The sequence below is a fragment of the Hirundo rustica genome, chromosome 3 (genome assembly GCF_015227805.2).
Source record: "Hirundo rustica isolate bHirRus1 chromosome 3, bHirRus1.pri.v3, whole genome shotgun sequence".
NCBI classification, from domain to species: domain Eukaryota; kingdom Metazoa; phylum Chordata; class Aves; order Passeriformes; family Hirundinidae; genus Hirundo; species Hirundo rustica.
This window is the reverse complement of record NC_053452.1, coordinates 86,994,119-87,014,420: the sequence shown is the minus strand read 5'-3', so window position 1 is coordinate 87,014,420 and position 20,302 is coordinate 86,994,119. Positions and strand designations below refer to the sequence as shown.

At 37.5% G+C, this 20,302-nt stretch overlaps 1 protein-coding gene across 12 annotated transcripts in view; it reads left to right on the top strand.

Moving 5' to 3' along the window:
- The window catches only part of COL19A1 (collagen type XIX alpha 1 chain), a 188,530-nt gene that overhangs the window by 159,403 nt on the left and 8,825 nt on the right, over positions 1 to 20,302 (top strand). For 9 of the 12 annotated variants that reach the window (XM_040060807.2, XM_040060803.2, XM_040060804.2 and 6 more), the window contains 10 exons: positions 717 to 743; positions 1,678 to 1,731; positions 4,285 to 4,329; positions 6,429 to 6,473; positions 6,586 to 6,648; positions 8,114 to 8,149; positions 8,292 to 8,336; positions 10,786 to 10,956; positions 11,899 to 11,965; positions 13,772 to 13,927. In XM_040060807.2, the coding sequence (XP_039916741.1) occupies positions 717 to 743; positions 1,678 to 1,731; positions 4,285 to 4,329; positions 6,429 to 6,473; positions 6,586 to 6,648; positions 8,114 to 8,149; positions 8,292 to 8,336; positions 10,786 to 10,956; positions 11,899 to 11,965; positions 13,772 to 13,927 (709 nt within the window). Of the gene's footprint in view, positions 1 to 716; positions 744 to 1,677; positions 1,732 to 4,284; positions 4,330 to 6,428; positions 6,474 to 6,585; positions 6,649 to 8,113; positions 8,150 to 8,291; positions 8,337 to 10,785; positions 10,957 to 11,898; positions 11,966 to 13,771; positions 13,928 to 14,747; positions 18,703 to 20,302 lie in introns of those variants that run through there. The other 3 variants (XM_040060810.2, XM_040060809.2, XM_040060808.2) reach the window with 1 other exon arrangement.

Genomic DNA, 20,302 nt, shown 5'->3' with positions numbered 1-20,302 from the left:
CAAGTGTTTTAGGCCATTTTGGAGAGTGGTTTATTTTTATTCAATCATTTCATACTAGCAAGTAAAGGCTGAGGAAATGGTACATAGTTTGGTATTGGACTTTTTAGTGAAAGTATTCTTATATTAAAAATGTGTAATTTTGTACTTATAGTATAGTGTATAGTATTGACACAGTTTTGTAGTGGACAAAATTTGGTGCCAGAAATGACAAGCTCATGAATTCTGACTTGAGTTTGGTCACTGATTCACTACATACAGCTACAGTGCAGGAAAATATGTAAAACTAAGAATTATATTGTGAAAAGTAATACAGGGCTGGTGTCTTTCACATTGCAGATGCAGCACCTGGCAGCTGGACAATGTTGCTTTGGTTCCATGGAACTAAAGATGCTGTGCACTGATTTACATTCTCCTCCTTTTTAGCAGCAGATGCAATTTCTGTTTTGACATGATTGTCTCTTTGGTAACATCAGTTTGGGGCTGGCACCGAGCAACAGAGCTGTCTTTCTCTGTATTCTGGAACAGCAAAATAAAACCCAAAATATTACTAAGATTTTGTACTGAATTAATCATCTGAGAGGGCTGGAATTAATAACGATTCTAAATGCACTGCATTAGCAAAGTATACTTGTAATGCAGTAATTTACAAAACCCATCTTATCGTGTAGCTGTTCTTTAAATGTAGCTTGCTTTGTCTGTTTGGTTTTTTTTTGCAGGGTCCAAAAGGGGATCCTGGAACAGTGGTATGTATGTATTTTTTGGTTTTGATAGAGAATTCCTGAAGTAGTTTGACACATGGTACCTCTGAAGAATGATAAGAAACCCAAACCAAAACCTCTCAGCAGCAAAACATGGAGTTGTAAGACAGTTTTCTAAAACAGTTTAATAATTTGTCCTCAAAAAAATTCGCAAAGACTTTTTTTTTTTTTTTTTTGCCATAATGTCTGGAAGCTGAATACATCTTTCTGTATTTGCATCCCCGTCCTGGTCAGAAAACGCCAAGTGCCAGTTTAGGTGGGAAAAGTGAGATCTGTCAGAGACTTCAGGAAATGCACACAGCAGTTTCTCATAACTTTTGATTTAACTGAGAATTGCTGAAATACTGGAATTGTTGGCTGTAGGTTAAATGTCCATGCTAAATTATCAATTTTCTTTCAAAAAATAATTAAAAGGACCTTCCTACTCTGCTCTAAATGTTAAGCTGATTTTTCCAGCAGAGCATGTTTACAGTTTTCCTCCAAAACTTGAAGACCTACCCAGGGATCCAGTCTGTGTGTCCCTTGCTGCAGAGTAATCTTTCTTTAGGGAAGAGAGCACAGGATTGCTTGGAGGTTGGTTCTCTGGTTGACAGTGTATGCTTACACCCCAGGGCTAGGCTGCCTGCAGGTGCTTCAGAGGTGACTTTGGCATGCAAGAGCACTGGAGCAGAGTCTTCTGTATTACATCTTTCATCAAAATAAAACCATTGAGCCAAATACTCACACAGAACCTCTGGGAAAAGCTTCATTTGCAAATCAGTAAAATGAAGCACAGCAAAATCTGTTTATCTAATAACTGGTTAGCTGTTTTGGTAATCTCAAGTTAAATAATCTGCTGTTGCTTGCTGTTCAACGTTTTCCTTATTGAGTAAAGAAATTCTAATATATGCAATCTTTTATTTAAAAAAATAAAAAACAGGGAGACCCAGGACCAATGGGATTACCAGGACTGGAAGGACTCCCAGGAGAAAAGGTAGGACATTTAAAAAGAAGAAGGGATTTCTTACTAGCCACTATCTGCAACAAAATGTTTTCTGAAGCCTTGTTTGCTTTATTTTTTGTTTAAGTTAATGTTTCTATGAGATAAATCTTTCCATACTTATATTTTTCATTTTTGCTTTAGCATGGGTGTGAATAATGTACTCACCAAACATAAAATTTCATTTTCCACAAGTGGAAAATTGTGTGTAGGAGGCCTTGTAATATTATTGGTAGAATACTACTCCACTTGATAGTAATATAGTTAATATTTTGCTATGTATGGTTCTTGTTCTCACTTGGACACCATCTTACATTTACAGTCCATCTGTCTTGTTCTCAGCCTTTTGCTTTCTAATTGTGGAGGCTGGTTACGAATTTAAAGAAAAGTTTATCATAAAAGGTTAAAAAAGTCAAGATTTTTCTATTCATTTCTAAATATAGCAAAGTACAAAACATTCAGCAGAGAAATAAAAAAAATCTCTAAATGTGTTTTCTGTCAGCAAAACCCGTTTGATTTTCCCCATATCTTCTAATTTAGGATGAAAAAAGAGTAAATTTTTTTGCAAATGAAATTATTTTCAGCTTTTTGAATTATGCTATTAAATGACTTCATGCAAAAGTACTTTGCTGAAACTTATTTCTCATCACAAAGAAATATAAATTAAAAGTTTCCCTCTCAATATGCATTCCTCCTACTTACTCAGTCAGTGACAAGTTCTAAGGTAGGTATCTATACCAGATGATTAAATGACATGAGGTGGTTCTTTCTCTGGAATTCTACAGCTTACAAGCAATTAAAGACTAGTCTGATTTCAAAATGAACAAACACAGAGAGACATTACAGGTCAAACTGAGACGAAGTAGAGAAAGGAATTAAATAAAGGGAATAAGCAATGCAACAGACCAAAAAAAACAGCTGAGTGAATGTTTAGCCCTCTCCCAAAGTAAAAATATCATTTGCTTAACTAAATTTGGTAAAACTTTTACATATGTGGTGCAAAAAAGTGAACAGATCTCAGAGCCTGCCAGTCCCAACAGTATAGTGCCTGCTAGGTTTTTATTTAGAGCCAGGATGCTCCTCTGTGTAGCAGAATGCCATCTTCTACAGACAACATTGGCTGTAATTTCATGAGCTGCTTTAAGAAAGTCATGTCCTCTGGATAAAATGTCCCACTGTGCTGACAGTGTCTGGTGCAGCTGTGCTGCAAGCCACGCTTCTGAGAGAAGCAGAATAACCCTGAAAAGAGGAAAAAAAAAAAAGTTGCAAGGGAAGTGTTAGGCATTTCTAGTTCACTATGATAGCCAGCACATAGGGAACATACCGTAAGTTCTGGGTCCAGAATAACCACTGGGGCAGAGTGCAGTGCTCCAGACAATGAGCACTGCCTGCTGCCGGTACTCAGCGCTCCCCACGCGGTGTTCCAGAGGTGTATGTTGTGTTCCTTGCTGAGTGACCACCACCAGCCTCCAGAGCAGGACAGGCTGAGCTGTGTCCTGTAAGCTGCTTCCTCCAAACATGAGGTCAGACGTACTTTGTCATCTGTTACACTTCGTGTAAGGGAGTTAAGTGTTTCTAATCAACAGCAATATCATCGCACACCTCTACTAAACGATGAGGATGACACAAACCACCATTACTTATAAAAACAGAAACCAAAAATCCCAAAACTCCCTGGGGCTTTTATGCAGAACACAACGTGGCTTATGCAGCTATGTTTACAGAGGTTTAGTACATCTGCTCCAGGTAATGTAAACCCATCTCAGAAAAGTACTCTGCTGTTAGTATGGCTTCAGCAGTGCCAGGGGTTTTCTGACACAAATCTAGAAATGAGGAGCCTGATTTTTTTCTTACATTTTAAACCAATGTTACAGTAACAGAGCATAATGTTGCAGACCAATGCATCAGCAGTGGGTAAATACCTCTGGGTAGAGTTTTGCCGCTCGTTGAGCTCTATCTGTCTGCTTTGGATTACAGTCCTGTTGACAAAGATGAATTTGTGCCTGTAACTCATCAGTTCCAGCCAAAAACCCAATACTGTCCTAGCTTAAAGCATAGGTGAAGGTGGCTGCGTGCTATAACGAGAACCCTTTCCCTGAAAGGCCACGACACAAGCATAGGATGTTGCCTTATAGTAAATGGATGACTGGTTAGCAGGAAAGCAAAAACTTCTTCGAAAGGTGCATCTTAAATATAGGGATGTTGATATGAAAGTGAATTACCTTGTGTAAGTTTCGGTCATTGTCATGACCACAAATTATAATTATTTGGAGAACTAGAGATAAGTCAGGGACTTTCCATCCCTTTTCAAGGGAGGCCTCCCGCTTTGACAGAGTCAAAGGGAAACATTATATGGGAGAACTTAAACAAAGGATTTCGGTTACTTGCTCAAGTCTGTATAATGAGCCAGTGGCACAGATAAATATTAGCATTTAGCCTGGCTTTTGTTCTCATTTTCAGTTCACTTCCTTGGGTCTTAATGGTAATCCACCAAGAAATTTCTGGTTTAATTGTTGTAGTTTAAACATAGATTTATCTTTTCTTCAGGGTGACCGTGGACCAGCTGGTGCACCGGGAGCATCAGGGACACCGGTACGTATATTCTTTAAAGAAAACTCGGGTTTTTAGAAGCTGAAAAAACAGGCCAAGCAAGGTGCTGAGCTCTCAGTCACTGTGGAACACCAGTGCTTGGCTTGTGCTTTATACACAGGTATGAAGATTATGAGTTTTCCCTGAAGAAATTAGAGTTTTAACAGCAATTTTAATAGTTTTAAAATTACAAGAGTGAGTGGGGTGAATACATGATAAAGCTGGAATTCGAAGCTGCATATGCTTAGTTAAGAAATGTGAGATTCTTCTCATTGCCTCTGTTTAATATAGATAAAGACATTTTTTGTGTTCCTGGGCATGCACAAATTTCTGAGCATCTTTGTATCACAAAGTTAAATTCATGAATGTTATTTATTGCCACCCCCAAGGATCTGCATATCAAGTCGATCAAGCATTGGCTTTAAGGGAATGCTTTGTCAGCTATTTACATGTGGTATTCAGAGAAGTTTCTGAAAGTCATAGAGGAGTTTCGTTGTAGGTGAAAGTAAAAGTAACTAATAATAAATTGAAATTATTATGATTTGTTTGTGTTCCTAAAGGAAATGAAGATACTAGATTGCATTCACAGTTTAATAAAAAAGTTTATCCATATTTCAGGAGGCAATATGGAGTTATTTATATGCAAATTGATTTATTATTAAATTTTAGCAACTACCAATACATTCAAGAGCTGTTTAAATTATAAATATGTGTTTCATGAAATAAAGAGAAGTAGGTGTCTACACGCTCCCATTTCCATTAGCCACTGATTTAGTCTATTTTCTGTGAGTTCCGAGAAAGAACATCATCTTAAGTAGCCTAATTTCATTGGGTTTTCCTAAAAGAATTGTACATTTAAGGGGAAAAGTTTTTCTCTGGGTTCTATAGCAGATGTAAGAATTTCAAAGTTTGTTGTTCTGAAACAGATTTTATACTGTTAACAATTATGCTGTAGCTGGTTAGAATGATCACAGTTAAGCATTTCCTATGAATTTCCCACTGGATACATCCCAAGTTCTCAAGTCGGATATGAAATATTTAATGAGGTCCCTTCTTCACTGATGGAGTTGCATTCAGTTGACTATATTTATTTCTAATAAAATCCACTGAAATAAAGTATTACCCCCTGAAATAAGTTGTTTGCTTTTGCATTTTATACTAAGGAATTGTAATCAAGAAAATAGTAGATATGTAGATATGTAAGACAAATGTTTTTCCAAATGTAGTCCAGGAGGAATTTGAGACATATCTACATATCTTGCTGGAAGAGAATTTGTCTTCCTTACCTGTAATTATTCCCTAGATTGAATAGTGGATCCTTTTTCTCATTTGGGAATATAAACCTCTTGTTTTCACTTTGGTGTTTTGCTGAGATTGCTGAGATTGTCAGGGAAGCTTGGACTGAGATCCTGCAAGCATTGTCACCAATGCCCATTTCAACACGAACCCTCAGTCCGGCTGTTCCCAGAGTTGTCCCTGGTGCGGATGAGTTTGTTCTCTCACTTGTACAGGTCACCTGAGGATCTGGTCCAAGGATACTTTCAGGAAATGTAGATTCAAGTTGTTAAAAGAAGGCATCCTACAAAAAAGAGACATTTTAAATCAGCATTTAAATGTACCATAACAGAAGATTGTGAATTCTGGCAGGCTGAACATAAAATGACAATAAAAGTGGCCAATAAAGGTCATGAAGAAAATTTGCAAAAGGCATTAAGCCAGTAGTAAAGTCACACATAAGAAAAAAATCAGGACTAAAAATTACGCGAAGGAAAAAATTTTGATTTTACATATACACTGAAAAACTTATGACTTCTCAAGGTGGAAATCATGGTGCCATAAAAGAAAATCTCATAAAAGTGTTTCAGTATTCAGGAAGAGTAAACAAAACCAAGCTGCTGAGTAACATTTATTGCAAGAGCCTGTTCATTAAATACAACAAAAATCTGGGAAAAATATTTATTTTTCCTTTCTTAAAGTGTTAATGAACAATACCATGAATATTTCTCTTTTATATATATATATACAGTCTCTTATTTTGGATACAGAAAAAAATTTTATTTGGCTTCCTAATAATTTTAATCTGTAATATTCACTTTTTGCAGGGAAGGCCAGGATCCCCTGGGTCCCCAGGATTGCCAGGAGAACCTGTAAGTACAGATTTGAGTTCTGGATTCTTACAAGCAATAGCAAACAAATATTTCAGACACCTAATGCAAGATTTTTCATGCAGATTTACATGCGTGTTTTCTTCTTTCTTAGGGTGAAAGAGGACCTATAGGAGATATAGGCTTCCCTGGTCCAGAGGGACCACAAGGAAAACCAGTAAGCAATTTTATACTGAATATAGATTTTGTTACAAAAAGATGTGTTTTAGTTTATCAAAAGACATTACATCTTGCTTTGTGTTAGCATGGGTAACATGTGAAGAACACAGAGAGCTGCACTGCTCAATATTAACCATCCAAAAAAGAATTCCTGGTATTGTGGTGTTTCAATAGTTAATGTTACTGAGATGTTGCCTTTAAAGGTCTTACAAAGGTCATTTGGATCTTGTTGACATAAAGTTTCCTCTTGTACTTTTTTCTGTGGGGGCGTATGAACCCAGACACTCAGCAGAGTCAGTAAAGGATGGGGTGACAGAACAGGTTCTCAGTTTCAGTTTAGATAGAGAAGCGTGTGCTTCATGACTGGATAAACTTTGAGACTCTTCTGTATAGAGGTGATGCAACACTGCAGCTGAAGCATTTAATGTTCACTTAGGAGCTGTCTAATCTACTCCCTTTATGTAGTAAAAGTGTGACAGCACTGTAGTCAGCACTGTCTGAGTTGGTTTAAAAATCCTAGTTTATATTCTAGAAGGGGTTCAGCAAGGGTAGTGCAGGACTCATTATCTCCCCTGAACCTTGGTGTTTTGGGGACGAACATGAGCAGCAGATCTTTGCAGCCTGTCAACACAGCTCCACGTTACACTTCTGCCTTGAAAGAAGAGAGCAAATTACAGCAGCAAATTAGCCCAAGGTGCCTAATCTGTGCAAAACTCCACTTTTGCAGTATATGAGGAGAAAGAAATATTCCTGATGTCTCTGCTCATACAAGTCATCCTTTCTCACTCAATGAAACAGCTGTGAGTTTGCTACATGTGCAGATCCATAAATATCCTACTAAATTAAACACTGCCAGAGCATTTATCTCACGATTATCTGGCATTGTAGAATTGTTGATATACTCTCTGACATTATTTTGGCCCATACCAGCTAGGACTCTCAAATCATGCCACATTCCAGTCTGGAGGATAATGTGGGCCTGGAAAAGTTTCCAGCAGGTGCTGTGAAAGCGAACACCTTCTTTTGGGAAGGAAATAGCTTTAGCCCGGGAGACCAAAATTGTGCCATGCTACAAGTCCTAAAGACCAAAGAATGAATCTGGACATGTAATAGTAAGGCATAATCTCCGTAACAGCAGAAGGGTAATTCAGCACCAAGGCTGAGAATATATCTAGAATAAAAGAAATCTCTCCCATGGTTGTATTATGACTAGCTGAGAATGAAAAGGGGCATGTACATGTCCACAAATATTCCACATCGGCAAAATTTCCCCATAATTTGTCATTTAAAGTTGGATAATCATTAGACTTGGTGCACATCTTGATGCTCTTTGTATTTCTATATTGTAGCAACCAAACTGCTGGTTCTGCAGCTTCTGCAACCTTTACTGATACAGCATAAAACACTGAGATTTACTCTTTATATTTTTAAAACACATAAATGTATTGACTTTTTTTTCTTAGGGAATCAATGGAAAAGATGGATTGCCAGGTCCTCCGGTAAGAAAACATGCTTTTGTGTATTTTATTGCTCACAGAAGCCCCAGCTGTTAATCTTAGACAATTGCTTTCTGTTCTACTAACACATGGATACACAACAAAACCTTGATAAGTATTTCTATTTTCAAAAACCATTTTTCAGGGTGCTGTGGGGAGACCAGGAGACAGAGGACCCAAAGGAGAACGTGTAAGCCCCTATTATGATAATTCTTTCTCTTGTTACTGAGCATATAAACACCTCATCAGCACCTATCTTATAGGCAAAATCAAGAAATTTATTCTCTGTGAACTTCAAGCAGTCACCTAGACATCTAAGAGGTTTAGTCCTAGGCACCACTTCAAGGAATTAAGAGTTGATTTGGCTTCTGCATTTAGAAGAAAAAACACATTTTTTAGACTTTCTGACACAAAGAAATGTGTCAGAAAGTTTGGCCTGGACAATGTGAATTGATCAATAGTCCGAAAATTGGAAAGCAGATAATCCAGTTGTGCTGTTGTCAGGCTTAGCAAAAGCTATGAATTTGCCCTATTGTCATCCTTTCTACGTCACAAATACAGATCATGTTTTATATACAACAAGCCTGTCACACTTAGGCAGCAGGAATGCCAGTGCAATACCTGACTGCTTCTGAACTCTTCAGACAGTTCTGTTCATGGCAGCAAGGTCATGGTGAGCAGGAATGATTATGGGAGGGGAGAGATGAGGTTATATATATATACACATATATATATATATATATATGAAAGATGGTCTTCTTATAACGTTGCTAAAGTCCCGATGTCCTAATCAAATGGCTACCACATTTATTTGATGACTCAGAGAAGCATCTCCCTGTTTAATCTGGAAAAGGAAATGCTGCCTTGTGACACTGAAGAGACAAGAGGTTTTAAGAATTATTACAATTATCCCTTAAAAAACTAACTGTTTGCAATGTTCTGGTCTTCCCTTTAAGGACACAGGCCTGCATCTGTGAGACAGATTGCAATGATTACGGAAAATAAAATCAAGGTTTTCTTGCAGCAAGGTTTCTTGAGATTATTACTGCTGTACAGTAATAATCTCAAACTGCTCCTTCAGTTTGAGACCAGCTGTTGTAGTTACAGGAAAGAGAAACATCAAAATTGGAAGGACAGAACGAAACTTGAGATTTTCTTGTCTAATATAAGAATGTCCTCATAGAATCCATTCTAAAAAGAAATAAGCCACCTGGGCTGAAATAATTTTTATATATCCTTTGAGTGACTAAACCCTGATGTTACTACTATTTTATAGACTGAGTGACAAACTAGTTGAAAACATATTTCATATCAACCAGTTTTCTAATGATTTCAACAGATACAAGTGCTAGTGGCTTGCTCATTCTTTTCTGTTATCTGGATAATTTGATCACAGATTGTGAACCTGCTGGAGTAGAGCATGTAGAAACACAGGAAAAACAGTGGTTCCTTCTGCACAGAATTTGGTACAGGATAAAATACAAGAGATATGAGAACACTGTAAAGGAGAAGAGCTGAATAAAGCAGCACCTTAGGCAGAGATCACAAAACACAAATGTCCTGAATTTTGTATAATTCACAGTGGAGAGTTTAAAGAGAAATCCGGAGGAATATATGACCTAGTTTATGAATTTTTACAAGGACCTTTTTCAAAACACAAGGAAAACACTGGAGGCAGTTAAAAAATGTTTGTTTGAAAAGCTGCTGAAGTATTTGATTTGCCTCCTACACATTGACAGCCTGTAAAACATGGACTGCTTAGAAGAAAAGGATCAGCTTCACACTGCCATAGCACCATGATTCTAGAGAAACCTGTCTTTTTCTTTATCTCTGTTAGAAGAGATATCTATACCTACTTTTCAGGGTTATAAACCTAAGAACTTAGATATCATAGAATCATAGAAAGGCCTGGGCTGGAAGGTACATTTAAAGATCATCAAATTCCAGCCACTCTGCCATGGGCCTTTCATCAGACCAGATTGCTCTAAGCCCCATCCAGCCTGGCCTTAATGTATTTCCAGGGTTTGAGCATCCAAAGCTTCTCTGGACAACTTGTTCCAGTGCCTCACCATCCTCACAGTAATGAATTTCTTCCTGATATCTCATCTAAACCTACTCTCTTTCAGTCTGAAGCCATTGCCCCCTTGTCCTGTCACCACATGTCCTTGTTAAAAATTCCTCTCCAGCTTCCTCCTAGGTCCCCTTTGGGTTCTGGAAATAACTTAGATGAACTATAATTTTGTGTAAATGATGATATAAAATAGTAGGCTTTTAAGGAAAGTTACAGGAAACATCCTGGTGTCTCTTGCTTGTGTGAATTTGAGCACCTGGATTATACCTATGCCATAACTGACATTTCTAGATCCTTGTATAAGGGCTAAAAACTTCCTGTACTCAAGCTCTTTCCTTGAAAAGTGGGCTACAGAGTCAAGCTAGTCTTTTTGTAATTGACTTCAACATCAAAAGTGCAAGAAAACAAAATGTATTTTCAGAGACAGGTTCTGCCTGTAAAATCATCTTCCCTGCATGACTCAGTCTGTTTCAGGACAGGCAAGAATTTTCTCTAGCATTCTCGAGTGACTTTTCAGGTTTGTTCCACTATGTGCAATGGTTTTCTTTCTGTTTTCATTTTTACACAGGGAGATCAGGGTATTCCAGGGGACAGAGGTCCACAGGGTGAACGAGGGAAACCTGGCCCATCAGGGGAAAAGGGGGATGTGGGTCCTGTTGGCCCTCCAGGAGACAGAGGCTACCCAGGATCACCAGGTCATCAAGGCCCCCCAGGTTCACCAGGACCCCCAGGATTTTCAGTAAGTAAATATAAGCTTATCTTGGTTGCTTGCGAATTCAGACAGTTATGAAGGTAGCTTGGGCTGAGCAGTGGAAATTCAACTGAGGACTAGCACAGTATTAGAAAAACTAAGGATTTCTCTCAGTTAATTTCAGTGTTCAGTTAAGATGGAAAAAAATATGCCCACATGACCAGGCAGTTATTTTAAATAATTTTTTAAAACATCTGCTATGGATAAACTCTAATTATTCATTTCTTTTTTTCCTGCATATCAATATGGCCACTCAGTACAGTTAATTTACATGTTTTCCATAAGATTAAGAGCTAAAGTCTGAGCCTTTGCAACTGGGAAAGAAAAGGAGGCAGCCAAAATGGATTTTCAATAGAGGAGAAATCAGCATTTAAAAAGATAATGAAATGCTGCTTGCCAGTTGTAGATATCTTGGTTTGTCTGCATGAGCACGCAGGTACGCACATCCGTGTTATGGGTGCGTCTGTCAGATAAGGTAAAACTCTAAAGCACTTTCCCAGTGAAGTTACTGGTGCTGTTTCTGTTCTAGTCAGCAGAGCATCAAAGCAAGTAGTCCCCATTTGTGGGGGGGGAGAGAAGCTGGCGGGTGCTGTGCAAAAGTAAAGCAGAGTGTTGTCACCGGACATCCTTACAGTCAAGTGCAAGTTAACATCCATACTCATCACGTTCTGGTCATCTTGGCAGCTGGGAGTGCTTCTCCCGCTTCATGCCACTAGTAGTTTTACAATATTATAATGTAAATTTGCAGTAAAGTGGCTTTTGCAGTAAAATAAATAATGCAAATATATTAAAACACCGAGTTGTTTTAATGTATTTGGTGAAAGGTTTATATCTGTAATGCTAATTTGAGCATTTCTTATTTTTGTAGCATCACAAAGCATCCTCTGTATATTCCTTCTGATACATGTGACCTTTCTTTTTCCTCATCAGGCTGATGCAATTTCACTTGAAGAAATAAAAAAATATATCAAACAAGAGGTTCTTAAGGTGTTTGAAGGTAAGAAAAGGAAGTATTATCCAACTAAATCTGAAATTCTGCTCTAAATTTCTTCACATGTTGTCTAACTTTGGACTTAGTAGCTGCCATGTTGCTGCAGCTGTTTTAACAAGTCTACTTTACATAATCCTGTTCAAACAATGAGAAGTTAGAGCATCTATAAAACAGAGTATTTAATGATGTAAAAGATTAGCACTGGAGGGTAGTCTGCTCCAAAGCATATTAACAAACATATGTCTCATTGTAGATACATTGTGGATCTATTACTGCAGATACTGTTTGTCTACAACATACCATTAAGATATTGAAGTGCTGCTAAGGCAGAGACCATAAATATACCTGATTATTTTGCCCACTTAGTGGCTGTCTAAATAAGAGAAAGGCTTGACAACTTCCAGTCACATAGGTCTAAATTGCTGTGCAGTTTTCTCAGCAAATATCCCTGCTGAGTTCCAGAACTCCCGGTCAGACCACCATCTTCTGGCAGTTTTAGGCAAATACCAGATTCAGCCAAGTCCTTTGTATTATATAAGATTTCTTAGATGAGACCTTACTCTGAAAAGGAAATAGTTTTCTTCCCCAGCATTCCTTTAGTCATGGTAGAAAAGCTGTGACTCAGGTTTCTGAAACAAGATTCTTCTTGAACACCCGTTAACAGCAGCTTCTCTTCCATTGCAAAATATATTTCTTATGTCTTCAGTATGCTTTGTTATTCTGTCATTAATATTTGTGGACAAAAACCATCTTTTAGAGATAAAAGAAATAATATAAAGCTTGAGACTACTTAACCTGTTTAGGCAGTTTTTCACTTTATAACAAGGCTATCGTTTTGTGTATTGCCACCTTTCCTCAGAGTGCTACCCCTCAGAGTTCCATCTACTATGTATTTCAAGAGCAGTTTGTTGAGTGATCATCTCTTTTCCCACTCAGATGGAAGTGTTATTATTTTTTTATTCACAAAAAGAAAGCATTGGAAGGTGTCCTGCCTACAGGGAATAGAGGAGCTTTGTCTTTATAGCTATTCCATTTTCTAGACCTCGCTACTGTTCCCATAGACCTTCCAGTTTTGGCATTGTTTCATTTTGTTTACTATCATCTTCCTCCTTTTTTGTTTGATGCCTACTCTTCTCTAATTTTTTTCTTAAGTCTTAAAATTCCACCACAGTAAATACCCTCTAAATTGTGGAATGTTTAAGGGTTTAACCTGGTATAAATGAGACAGAGTCAAAATTAGTACCTATTTAATCTTTCTCTAAAGAAATACTAAAATATTACCAAGGGCACTTTGTGCCACCAGCATGAACATTTCTTTTCTGATATATCTGCAATTAATAATCTTTGCTGAGCACTTTCAGGTTTTTTACAACTGTTTTCAGGGTTCCAGCACATTTCAAGAACTGTTCGCGGTATTTAATCTCTACTTTGCAGCTTAATATGAGTTACAAACATATAAGGTAGCTCTCCATCAGTGTGTTAAGTACTAATTATTCTGTCTATGTGTTTTAAGTACGTCCATGAACAGGAGTCAGAAGTCATTTGAAATATTGGAATACATTAATAATAGAGAGTAGTAATAGAAAATTTAATACAAATTCATTCTGGTTATTTCAAAGGGTAAAGACTCAGACATGAATCTGAGTTGGAACTGAAGGTCTCAGTGCTTATTGGAGCATTTAATACCTTGACATTAAAAAGAGTTAAACACCCTATTTACAGAAATTTTAGTTGGAGCTTAGGGATTTTTTTTCCCCCTTTTTTGCTGGCAGATTTCTTATTGACTTTTTTTTATGTCTTTGATTAATGAAGAAAGGATGGCTCAATTTGTATCCCAGCTGAAGCTCCCTGCTGCCATGCTTGCCTCCCAAGCTCAGGGAAAACCAGGGCCCCCAGGAAAAGATGGGTCACCAGGGCCACCAGGAAAGGATGGTTTGCCAGGGCCACCAGGAGAACGTGGAATTCAAGGTAGGAATTCCAAAAAATGTTCCTTTTAATTGTATCTTGAAATCCTTATACACTTGCTAATGTTTATTAAATAAGCCAGGATTACCTATCTAGCCTTCTAATTATTAACTTTTAAACTTATGTACTTATATTTTTCCAGACCACATCTAAATATTAACCCGTAGTAAATGTGTGGATTTTACTGATTAAAAACTCCTAATCAGTGCATTCTATTCTAATCAGTTACAATTATTGCCAGACATCTAAATCTGACAAAACTACTGTAGCAGTTATTTTTTCCTACAAAATACTTGAATAGGGAAGAAAAACAAGGCCAACACTCTTGCAATTTAGATTCAGCTTTATAATGAGAGACCATCTTATTTAAGAAAGAAAATTTGATCTCCTAGTCTAACTGCTCTTGATCCTGAGAAAATAAAAGGCAGGAAAAACTGAAGAAAAATATTCTTCTTTAAGAAGCAGTGAAAACCAAAGTATTACTGAATGAATTCTTCTTACATTGAAGGAATATATTGTTTTCAAAAAAAAAAAAATCAGAGTAATCAGTTTTGCACCATACCCCAAACAGTAATTTTTGCATTGCAGTGCACTTGGACAGTATAGGACTCTTGTTTCTGTGAACTTTTACTGAAAAATTAGCTTTGAGGGATCCAGTTTCATTGTAGTTGTACTCTACTGCAAAGTCAGCCTTTCAGAGATTAAAAGGGTGAGAAGACCAGAATAGAAGAAAAAAAGAATTTATAGATGAATAATATTTTGTGGGTGGGTAACATGTAATTTGCAGTTTATCTGTAGGTAGTTCTTTATTATCTTTTGTTAGTTTGGTCTGCTCTGGAGTCAGAGCAAGTCAGACTGGAATGAAGAACATGCCAGCAAAGCTGAAGATGTGTGGATCCTAAAGCTATCAGAAGAATAAGGACTTACTAACTCTGATAAGCGCAAACCCCTGACAGAAGCTTGAAAAATGTGATGAGCTCAGAATGAGAAGAACAAGAATAAAGGATCAAGGAAAACAATAAAAGGCTTAGAATCTTACAACACTGACTTCATCGTTACCTAAATATTCAGATCACTTCAAATAGTCACCTTCAATATCAGTGCCAGACTGTTCAATGTTGATGTATGTAATGGGTAGCCTCAAATGCATCTGGAAAGTGAAACGTTGCACTAGGTTTCATTTCCAGCTAGTGAGCATCAAGACTAAAATATGATAGCTATGCTTGAGAGAAACAAAAACAAAAACAACAAAACAAACAAACAAACAAAAAAAGCTGCTTTTCCATACCTTATACTTAAGTAAAATAGTGCCCCATGTACACAGGATTTCCATTTGTTTTACTGGTATGCTTCAATGCTTGGTTTTGATTAGTAAAAGGTAAGCTAAGTAAGAAGCCTTTCATTCTCTGATACATCAAGAGATATAAAAAATTACACTTCCAAGGAAAGAAAACCAAAATTTACCTTGCCTCTTTTTCATACTGCAAATAAAAGATCATCCTGTAAGAGGTGCACACTTACATATACCCTTCATGCCTTCCTCAGTTGTGCCTGTGAATGTTACTGCTTTGTGCCAAGAGTAAAAAGAAATTCAAATCTCTGAGCAGATTGAAAAGTGTCCTTTTATATTCCAGCTTGTCTTCAGCATAAAATACATAGCAAGCAAGACTTCTTGGTGAAGCACATTACATGCATGTGTGGCTGGGCCCTTTAAGGTAGCATGCTGTGTGCACAAGTCATAATACAGACTTGGTATTGACTTACAGACACTTGTTAATATATTTCTCACTTATGTGTAGCCCAGATTGCCAGCTCCAGGGATTTGCTGTGTGCAGTAATATGTGTCTGGGCTGGCAGAGTGAGTCACTTGTCCCACACAGGCAGGGAGAGGAAGTAGATGCTTTCGGCAAGCAATTAACAGGACCTCTGTGAATATGTCCTGTTTGTGTTGCTGCATGCAGAGTCTGCTAGAGCCAGCCAGCCGGAAAGGCAGATGCTACTGTGTGTCTGGAGAGGTGTTTAACTTCATTTGTGGATTCACAGGCGTCCCTCCATACACCTTGAGTGTGGTGCCAGTTCCCCTGGAAACTGGTCTGGAATGATTTAGCCGGATTCCAGCAGAATCTCCTTCTGCACAGCAAATTAATAGGTAGAGGGTTAGTCCCAGAAGCAAAAAAGAGAGATACTAACTTTTGGAAGTGTAGACATGGTTTTCAGAAAGTGTATTTAAAGAATTGCTAGACTCATGCATAGTCATTCCCTTCTAAGGAAGTCCAGGTTTTTTACCTGCTGGCCTTCAGCAAGGTTGTTCGTAGTGTTCCTCAGATCCTTTCCAGTAGTTCAGGTAGATACAATTTATAGGATGGTCTCATTAGAAATATAGCATGAAAGCAAAATACAGTGAAGAATTGCAACCTAAATTATGAAACACCTAACTGGTCTTCAAATAGTGGATAGAAGATTTTTACAGACATATATATATATATATATATATATATTCATTGCAAAAATGACCTATGGCATATGCATCTGCAAGGTGATGCTCTGAGGCAGGACTAATAGTAAAATGTACAGCATCTCCTTAAGGGAGAGCAGAGAGACTTTACTCTCTATGAGTTTTAAGGTATGTTAATATCTCCTAGAGAATTAGAAAGCTTCTTTAAAGATTTTATAAACAAGGTACATCAATGTAATCCATCCACGCACAGTCAGTCAGCCTGTCATGTGTTAGAGGATCTAGCTCAATTAACTCCACTGACTTAACTGGATTTTTTAAATTGTAATAGTAAGTCAATTTTGGTCCATTACATGAAGTGGACCTTGGGATAACTTAGCAATCCAGAGATACTTTATGACTTGATATGACTTGATTCTTTTCTCAATGGAGAAAAAATTCCCTCCTAGTTAAAATTCACTCTTCCTACTAAATTAAGGAAGTAAGGTTTCTTATAGGTCCTCATAATTTGTGGTAGCCTTGAGGAATAAATAAAAAAAAAAAAGCTCAGCTCAGAAAATAAAAATACTATGCAATGAATAGTGAAAGCTCCTTATTTTTATTGGTAATCTCTGTTGTAAAGTTTATGTCTCTTACTATAATTATTAATTTGCATGGTGGAAGCACGTAGAAACCTTGGCTGACATCAGGACCCCATTGTAATGGATGTTGTCTAGACAGTCACTCTTCTGAAACAGCTGCACTGGTTTCAAGAGATACCTCCTGCAAAATGTTCTCTGTTGTGGAGGCTAAAGTTAACCTGTATTACTTTGATTTGAAACCCAGCTGCTCCTTCTCAGCTGAGAGCTGTAACACACAGGAGTTCAGAACATGTGTTGGTGGCTGGATGATAGAGCTTGATCTTGGCACCCTCTCTGTTGCTTTGCAGTCTTTTTAAGAACACTGAGTGTTTGCACTGTAAAATACAGTGGATACTTTGGTCTTGTTCCCTGTTTTGGTAATCTCTTTGCCTTGTATTTGTATTAAAGAACCTCAGAAATCTTTAGATACTTGACGTGTTAGTTTCAGGTGCTGCGTTGTCCATGCTGATGGAAGAGGTCTCCATAATATACATGGAGTATACTGGAATAAATTTTTGGAGCAGTTTAAATACCTTTTACCTCCAAGTTCATGGATGTGAACTTGGGTCATTTCCACGTAGAACCAAGGGTGTAGCGATAGTGACACTTTTGACCGTGATGTTTGTGGGGAGCACCAAACTGAGGGCAGAATTCCAGCTGTTACAACTCATCTGTGAAGAAAAGCTTATCTGTATGAACACAAACTTGCTACATACTGCTACCAAGTGTTTACCATACTGCCACCAAGTGTTTACCATACTGCCCACGCTGGGTACAAGTTTATAATAACAGAAGTTCAGGGTTGCAGAAATCACAACAAAACTTCTGGAACATGAATGAAGGGCTCTGCTAAAACAGTTATCTTCTGAATTAAGCAGGTGCCTCTTACTGGAACTGTAATTCCACCAGGAAAAGTAGATAACATCTTATATGTGCCTTTACATTAAAAACAATAAATCAAAATCTGCTTTATGTGTATGGTAATATTTTCCTTTGGCTGTGTATGTGTTTGTCAGTCTAAGCTCAGAAAGAAGGTGACGTTATCCTCTAGAGGTGTAATCATGGCCCTGCTTCTGAGCAAAATATACCTCATTAAAAATCAAATATTTTTCTCCAGAATTACGCATTACATTGTTCACATTGTTTACATATAAGTCTGTTTATTAATATTCTTGCACTCTATCAAATAATGCCTTTCTGTTAGACAAGGTATTTGGGAATTTTGTATTAAACTTCAGTGCTAGCAGAACTTACCTGCCACTGTGTAAAAAGTACATCCTTGCATGTGTAGTATTTGGATACAGCCAATAATAGTTTATCACTACCCTGCACCATATATCTGCATTGGCAGACTGCTATTTGTCCTGCTGTGGTTTGTTTTGTTGGGGGTTTTTTTTTTTTGCTTTTTTTTTCCTTATTTTCTTGTATTCCAGTGATGTCAGTTATGTTTACAGAATCATTCAGGCTATCTCAGTCGTTTTCAATTACAGTGTGTCAGAGACCTGCAGTAATGCTTATCAAGGGGATTTTAAATGTGATATATGGTACCTTTAATTTCTCTCTCTCTTCTCCATATCTAAAGAAATAAAAAAAAAAAAAATTATTAGTGGCAGCACTCTGTTGTAAAATTAGAGTTTTGGGTTTGTGGTGGGATATGCATTGTAACTGTTGACTGTAAATTAAAAAACATTGAGAAATATAAAATAAATAAGACATGTAATGGATCCTGTGGTTGTATGATTGAGCTTTTCAAAAAGTAGCAATACTACAAGTTACACAAGATTTTTCAGAGTAAACCAACTTGATGTAGTTATAAATACTACTCTGGTCATTAGAGAGTAAATACGAGACTCAAAATCCAGTGCAAACATCTGCATATTCCTTTTCCTTCATCTTTATAGCTTGTGTGTGTATATGCCTTCTACAACTTTGTTTAACATAACTCAGTGACCAGAATGCATGATTAATTTGAATCTGGGTTTCTGTGAGGTTTTAGACTGTTGATTTCCTTTAGTTATGTTATGTATGGCACGCTGCATGCATTTTCTAATGCTTTTGCCTCACTGTAATTTCTTTGTTGTGGTGCTGAGAGTAGTAAGATGACCGATGCTCTGTTTTGAAAACTGGAATGATTGCAACAGAAAGCAGACTTTTGAAGTGTATAATGAACTTGTGTGTAACAGAAAGCTTGAATGCTCTGTGTACCATTCCTATTGCATTGTGTCTGTCATAACAACCCTGAATTGGTACCAACAGTCCTCAAAGTAATTTCCTTCTGGAATATCCTGTAAGGCAGCAGTGTTGCATAAACCACAGCACACTGACAAGACAGCCTTTGCCATCCACCTGTCAGTGACATTTAATCTTCATGAGACATCAGGTGGATTGACAAGGCTGTGCTCTTCTCTTTTGAGTCAAACTAAGTTAGTTTTTCACGAGAGGAAGAACTCAATACTTTATTATAGGGCACAGGTGATGCTGAAAATATACTGGTCCATGAAGCAGGAAGATTTAAATTCCATATGTGACCAGAAATCAGCAAATTAATCTTGAACTTTTGTCATCTTACATGCCAGCATCTGAGGTGCTGGATACAGGAGAGGGTTTCCTTGTAAGCCCTTTCGAAGTCAGGGTTTGTGGCAGGTGCCTTTAAAAATGCCTCCATCCTTTCGCCTGCATAATAAAGGTACATTCTTAACTTGAAATAATAAGGAAAATATTTTACTGATATCAACAAGTCCTCTGCTCTAAAGCAGTCAGAGTGTTTCCAACTAACAACACTTTTTAAAAACAGTTCAAGGAAAAAGAAGCAGAGGTTGAGCATGGGTTGAAGCACCTGGAAGGTGGAAGCCATTTAGATAAATACAAAACTATGGCCTGAGAGTAAAAAGGACTCAAGTGTTCAAAATATAATTAGTAATCGCATCTTGTTAATGATATGGAGCTACTTGGGTCAAAGTAAGCTCCAAACCCAAAATCTGCGCAAGCTCCAAAGATGCCTCATTCCGTGTGAGGGCAGCTGGACAACAGTGGCCAGGGAATGGGTCTTCTCTCACATACACGGGAATTTCTAATTATAAAACTACCAATTTGCAGTCTAAAAAGTGCAAGTGTAAGAATGTATGCAGAACAGAGAGGGTAAAGTCCACATTTGGCTCTTTATTGGAGGAATTTCATGTTACTCAATATCTTGGGGAAAGGTCCAGCTAGTGAACAAAGCAAGAGCCCTTTGACAGATGATGTAACAGTTACAGTAAGAAATGCTCATATTTTCCAGAAGGAATTTTTGAACTTTAAGGCTGT